The sequence below is a fragment of the Eucalyptus grandis genome, chromosome 6 (genome assembly GCF_016545825.1).
Source record: "Eucalyptus grandis isolate ANBG69807.140 chromosome 6, ASM1654582v1, whole genome shotgun sequence".
NCBI classification, from domain to species: Eukaryota; Viridiplantae; Streptophyta; class Magnoliopsida; order Myrtales; family Myrtaceae; genus Eucalyptus; species Eucalyptus grandis.
This window is the reverse complement of record NC_052617.1, coordinates 35,625,407-35,632,481: the sequence shown is the minus strand read 5'-3', so window position 1 is coordinate 35,632,481 and position 7,075 is coordinate 35,625,407. Positions and strand designations below refer to the sequence as shown.

Here is a 7,075-nt window from a genome sequence, read left to right as displayed (position 1 = left end):
ACAACACACTCAAGCTTCGGTTTCTCACACCCTAAACGTCCGAGATTCACCACCATTCAAACAGATATGCAAGATACAACATGCAAGAGCAGAATATAGATCCCAACTTGCCTTTGTACCGAGCAAGCACAAGCAACACGGCAGACGACGGACGCACGGCGACGGGCAACGGACGAGCGGATGGACGGACACACGGCTTCTTCCTCCTCTCTCTTGGTTCCTCACTCTCTCGGCAACCCTCTCTCTCTCCCCCTTATGGTCGACAGCCCCCCATAACCGGTCACTCCTTCCTTTTATTCCCCCCTCAATACCATCATTAGCCATCATTAGGAGCCACCCAAGAAGACCAATAGATGAAGCCTCCTTTTTGCCACTTGGCAAATCCCATGCATGATGGGCTTGAAGGCTTGGGCCGGCTCCTCCCCCCTTGTGGTCGATGGCAGCCCTCTTCATGGGCCTCATGGGCCAAGCCAATTTGGCCCACTTTAGGTCCAATACCCTTGGGCCTAAAGTTTAATCTTAATAAATCCCAAATTTCACTTTTAATAATTCATTTTTTTTAATTCTCTCTTTTATAGATTTCAAATTCTCAATTTCATATGGCCATAAATCTTGTAGCATTTAAACTATAGGGATTAAATCTATGAGGTGCATAGCCAAGAATAAATTCTTCTTATCAACTCATCCTATAATACTAATTTTAATAACTCATGAACACAAGATACATAACACTTGGCCTTAAAAGAAAACCAATGGCTAAAGCATAAACCAAAGGTAATTTCATTACCTAATCATAGGCTTTAATACATCTAGAGGTTGTCTTGAATTTTTGGGATGCCACAACCCGGTCCGGTTGCACACCCCTAAACTTGTATGTTTATACGGGTTTAAAGGCTTCAAGCATATTTGAACCCCATACTCGGGTTTTATGGTGAGCACGATGATGGGGGCGTGGCGGTAGCTGCCCGAGATCATGAAGCTGAACCGGGATATCAACATGGCCAGTATGATCTTGGCCTCCATGAGAGCGAAGGACTGACCAACGCAGTTCCGCGGGCCCATCGCGAAGAGTAAGAACCGGCCCGGCACAAAAGCCTTTGATGCAAATCGCTCCGGGTTGAACTCGTTTGCATCTTTGCCCCACAACTCCTCGCTATGGTGAATCGCAAGGACCGGAATCCAAATCGAGAGTCCCTTGGGAATGTGGAGGTCTCCTAACTTGATGTCCTCAAACGCCGTGCGGGGAAGTACCGTGGCTAGTGGATAGAGCCTTAGTGATTCATTAATCACCATATTTAACTGTGGGCAAGATAGAAAAAGAAGAAAAGGTTAGTGATTAGTAACCTAGGAAATGATAGAGCAATAGAGAGGCGAAATTAATTATTTGGGTGGGAATGGCAATGAAATTATCGATTATGATGTTATCTTGTTGTCGCGACCTACCCTCGGGGAGAGGGAACAGGTTTAGGGGTATTGCCTAAATGATAGGCCTAAGGCCCATGATCAGGCACGAGCTCTCCCAAGCCCATACCCCGCGTGACGTTGGGATATTCTTAAGAAATTTTGCACAAAAGGAGTCGCCACTAGCCTATTGGGGTCGGCTAGAAACCAAGCGAGGCATGGGAGTATACCTCACTTCCTACGCAACCAGAGAATCTACGTTCGGGGACTTGATTACACTAATTAACCAATTAGTGCCCTCTCGATATCTAATCTTGTTCATTTTAACAAAATGATTTTTGGCAGGCAGTTTGAATTAATTTTATACTTATCCAGTGACATACGAGGTGATCATGCGGGTGCGCAATTATTAAAGTAATAATCACAACTATCAAGATCCTAATTGCCATAAAATTAAACACATGCAATCAAACACAATTAGATATGCAAATTAAACATGCAACGTAATCAAAATACGAGCACATAAAGGTCTAATTACGCTAAAATGGCAATACATGGCAAGTCCTAATCAAAGCCCATCATTTTTGGATTTTCGAAATTTTTAATTTTTTAATTAATTTTTTTAAATTTTTTTAAAATTAATTAATTTTTTTAAAAAATAAAAATAAAAATAACTAATTTCTAATTTTTAAATATTTTTTTATTTTCGAAATTGTTTTAAATTTTTTTAATTAATTTTTTAAAGATTTTTTTAAAGAAAAATAACTAATTTCTAATTTTTAAATAATAATTTTTTTGGATTTTCGAAATTGTTTTTTTTTTTTTTTAATATTAAAAAAATTGGACCGGGCTGGACCGGTCCGGTCCAACCCGACCCGGGTTCGGTCCGGTCGGCGCGGATTGGGTCCGGTCGGAGACCGGACCCGGGTTCGGTCCGGTTAGGAGCAGGTGGGCCCGAATCGCGGGCCCAACCCAAGAGGTCCCCTCTTCTCTTTTTAAAAGAAACCAAACCTATAAGCCCAAACTTAAACAGCCCAAACCCACAAGCCCAAAAAAAAACATAAGCCCATATGCAATAATAACCTAAATCCGGCCCGAATTAATTAAGAGAACATACCTGGTTTTGGGCCGAAACCCTACCCGACGGAGCTTTCGCCTGAGCCGGCCAAGACCCGATTCGTCCCACCTCTCTCCTGTTGTGTTGCGACGGCGAAGGGGGATGGTCGAAGACACCGAGCGGCGGTTCTGTGTCGACGATGGCGGCAAAGCGGCGGGTGGCGAAGGCGATGCGGCGGGCGGCGGCGGCGTCGGCTTGGAGGACGGAGCAACGAGGCAAGAGCGGCGTGGACGGTGACGCGAGCCGGAGTGCGATCGCGGGTCGTCCGGTCACGGCATCGATTGGCGAGGCCACGGGAGTAGACGGGTCGCGGCGTCGGCGACGGAACCGTGGGAGCAGATGGGTCGCGGCGTCGACCGGGCGTGAAGAAGCCCGACGTCTACGGGCGTCGCGTGTCGGCCGGGTCGCGATCGTTGAAGCTTCAAAGCACGGGGGCTCGGCGAGGGTCCGTGGAGGCGAGCGCCGGAGTTGGACATGGCGAGGCGCGGTGGCTCGGACGGCGTCAAGTTGTCGCGGGCGGAGGTGAGCGCAGGTTGGTCGGGCGGCAGCAAGCAAAGGTCGCAAGTCTTCTCCGACTTCCTCTCCTTCTCCCTCGCCCGCTCGCGGTTTCTCCTCGTTCTTCCTCCGAATTCTCTTCGCTCGATTGGCGTCGGGAGCTGCGGCGACGGGTACGATGAGTCGACTCTCGGAGGGCAACGGCGGCGTCGCAGGGGTAGCGGTGGCGCGGCGAGGGCTGCCACCACGACTCCTCCTCCCCGTGCTTCTTTTCCATTTTCTTTTTTTCTCCTCTCGTTTTCTTGTGCTCGGTCCCCCGTTCTCTCGTCTATCCCCCTTTGATTTTCTCCTGTTTCTCTCCTTTTCGGTGCGATCCCCCCGCTTCTCTTCCCGTGCGCGCGAATCAGCTCCGCGTGCATCCGAATCAGCTCCCCCAACCCGCCGACTCGCCGGCGAGATGATGCTGTCTCCTCCGCCTGCCCGCTCGCTTTCGGCTTCGCCATTTCCCCAAGCAAACGGCTGCTTTCTGCTTTGCTGGTTCCCCGTGCAGTAAGCGGCTGAGGGAGAAGACAACGAGGTGGGCCGGGCCAGAGGGAAAAAGAGAGTTGGGCTGTGCGAAGGGGAAGAAAAGAAAAAGAAAAAGTAAATGGGAGGGTTGGGCTTAGGCCCACGCAAGAAAAAAATAAAAGGAAAAAGGGGCCGGGTCGGGCCAAGGCCGGATCCGGCCCGACCTGCACACTCACTACTCTTTTTTTTTTAAAAAAAGAAATTAATAGCTAAAAAAATTTTGATTTTGATTTTTTTTATTATTTGATTTTGATTGATTTTTTCGATTTTTTTATTTTATACTATTTGAAAGATAAAAAACTAGGTGTCAACACTTGTTAATTGATCAAATGAGCTAAAATGACAAGAATATGGCAGGGACTTAAAATGGCCGCGTACTATAACCACACATTGTGCATGAAATCGTGTGACTCTCTTGCCACGATTCCCGAAGGTGAGTTGTATTTCCTTCATAGCAAATATGCCACTTGCCATAGCATATACCATTTATGAACATTAAGTATAATTTTTATGTCCATCACCAAAAAGTCCCTTGTATTGGCGGCATAATTTTATTTTTTTCCCTCGTCAATATCAAAAGCACAAACCCCATGAGACAAAGGAGAAAAAAAAAACACACACACACACAAACGCCAATAATTATATCCTCTAATGAGTGCTGCACTTTCTAGCTAGAGAGGATCATGAATATTTGCATGGCCGATAATACGGCTCATTTTATTCAAAAAAATCAAAATCAAAATCAATTTGACCGTTTTGCCCTCATTTTTCTAAATTTTTGTATAAAGAATCAAATTATTACGATGGTTCACACGATTTAAGCAATTTTACCATTGACCTGAAACGTGATTGGTTATTTACCGACATTAATGTGATGACATAATACGAAATAAGTCCTCAGTTACGACCTTGCAAATTGTAAGCAATTAGAAAAGGAGACCCAATAAGAGGAACAGAATTTCAAGCTTACCAGGGTGAGCTTGGAGAGGTGTTCGACTGAGGGATCGGCACCATTGCAGACCTGGGCGACCTCCTCCCTCACTCTTTCTTGCCAGGATGGGTTGCTGGCGAGAAGCATCACCGTCCACGTCAGCAGCAGCGCTGTGGTGTCGTGCCCGGCGAAGAAGAAGGTCTTGCACTCGTCCATGATCAACTGGAGATTCAAGCTGAATCCTCTCCCTGATGTCTTCTTCTGCATCTCATCAAGCAGCATCCCGAGCAGGTCGTTCCCGTGCGAGCTGCTCTGCCCGATCTCTACGCAGTCCCTCCGGCTCTGGATTATCTCCATCAGCAGCCTCTCCACCTCCATCTTCAGTGACTTTATCTCCCTATTGTACTTGCTTGGAAAGAACCTAATAAACAAACGATAATTGCCACTTGTTAACTCCCAATTACTTCCCTTTACTAGGCGTTAGGTATGGTTGCAACCTGATTTTCAACGTTTCATCATTGTGGGAGAAGTTCGCGAAAAAGTAACTTGAGTTTTAAAAAATTTATGCGACCCATATACCGGCTACCGGGAAGGCACAGGTGGCGGCTGGCTTGGGCGCAGAGGGGTTGGAGGAGGGTGAGGAGGTGGAAGATTTGCTTGCCCTTCTCGTAGCTACTGTCGAACTCAGTCCTGGAGATGATGTCCGCCGTGAGCCTGACCATGTACTCGCTGATCTCAAACTCGGTCTGGCCCGAGTCCACTGCCTTCCTTAGCGATTGGAGCATCTGGTCAGTGCACTCCACCATATACCCCGCACAGCTCTAATAAAAAACACCCACATCACGATTAATTTATTAGTCCCCAAATGAATCAAAGAAAAATAAAAGTTCTTCACATTGCCAAGCATGTGCTTGCAGATCAGATCAGTTTTGCAGTACATTGATGAGTACCTTGAGCTTGTCTCCCAGGAAGGCGGGGGCGACGATGTGGCGTTGGTGGTACCAATCGTCACCGTTCGCCATCAGGAGTCCCTTCCCGATGAAATGCTTCACCCCTTGCTGTTGCAGCCACGACTTCCCGGATAAAGTGCTGTATTTGGATAGGAATTCCTTGATCAGCTCAGTCTCAGTGAGACACATCCGCGGCTCACTCCCATGCCAGTACATGAAACGTTTTCCTGCGCAGAAAAATGGCATGGAAAAATTGTCGGTTCAGTACTGATTAACGTCAATTCATGTTCATAAGGGACTCTGGTCCCCCCCTCTGGTTCCCCGCTGGGAAAATCGTAAGGAGAATTTGTGAGTATGCGTTAGGATTATCGGATGGTATACATATATACCGTATTGCTGTGACCAGAGGACGTAATGGGGCAAGAGGCGGGGAACGAGGTCATGGCTGATGGAGTCCATGTCGTCGGAGGTGGACTTGGCGACAAGGGAGGCCATGTCCGAGATGCTGCCAACCAGGAGGCGAGGTCTTGGGCCACTCACTCCTTGCCTCTCCATTATTTTCTTGATGCGTCTCGGCCTCCACCAGTACCACGAGAGGGTCTCGTAAGCACCCTTAATTAGCAGACTCAAGAGTACGACCAATATCAATATGGCTGTTAGGACCTCCATGGCCATGGTGTCATGGCCATGGTGGTGGTGGTGGTGGTGGTGGCGACGATCAGGCAACACTTGTCAAATATCAGAGAGAGAGAGAGGTTGCAATGGAGAAAGAGCTCTATGCAGGAGGCTATTTATTGAATTTATGCATTAAGAAATCTATCAGATTTCTTGATCATTTATGCATTAGGAAATATATCAGATTTCTTGCTAATTTATGCATTAGGAAATCTATCAGATTTCTTGCTAATTTATGCATTGCTTCCTTATGAGCCCAAACATTTGAAGTACATATAAATTTAACCGAATCTGATGCTTAATAATCTAAGACTTGGATATTATTTTGTACTTTAATGAATGAATTGAAGGCTCATCGAAATTTGTTAATCAAATATTAAGTAAAAACTATACAAGGAGAAGCAAGTGCCAAGTTGGTCAATCGAAATGCACATCTCTTCTGGGGCGACATTAATTATGAGTATCTCAAACTCAATGTAGGCATGACATCCACCGTTGCCTAATATGCTCACTTCATTTCTTTGAATTTATCTCACATAATACAAAAAAAAAAAAAAATATATATATATATATATATATATATATATATATATATTGGAAGTCATAAAACTTGTCATGAAAGTGATATTGAATTTTAAAACTTGTCACAAAGTGCAATTATGTCATAAATTTGTCACGAGTGCAGTTGAATCCTAAAACTTTGACAAAGTATCATCAAGTAAAAAAACCTGTCAAATTTGTCTAATTAAGTTCTTTTGTTGATTGAATTTTTTGAAATTTTTAGGATTTGATTGCACTTTTATAATAAGTTTTAAAACTTTTAATATACTTATAAAAGAAAAAAATAAGAAGAAGAAAAATAAATAAAGTTATCAGATTTCTTGCTCATTAGTGCATTGTTTCCTTTTTTGAAGTACTTATAAATTTGACCAACTAGGA

General features: G+C 45.0%; 1 protein-coding gene across 1 annotated transcript; it reads right to left on the bottom strand.

Annotated features, from left to right (window-relative positions):
* Positions 1–728: 728 nt before the first annotated feature.
* LOC104451913 (cytokinin hydroxylase-like) lies at positions 729–6,136 on the bottom strand. Its single transcript, XM_039314979.1, has 5 exons — positions 5,851–6,136; positions 5,462–5,688; positions 5,091–5,332; positions 4,551–4,932; positions 729–1,299 (listed from the first exon to the last, which is right to left on the bottom strand). Exons 1-5 carry the CDS (start codon positions 6,134–6,136, stop codon positions 784–786), a joined length of 1,653 nt encoding a protein of 550 aa, XP_039170913.1. The 3' UTR covers positions 729–783.
* Between the last annotated feature and the right edge of the window lie 939 nt (positions 6,137–7,075).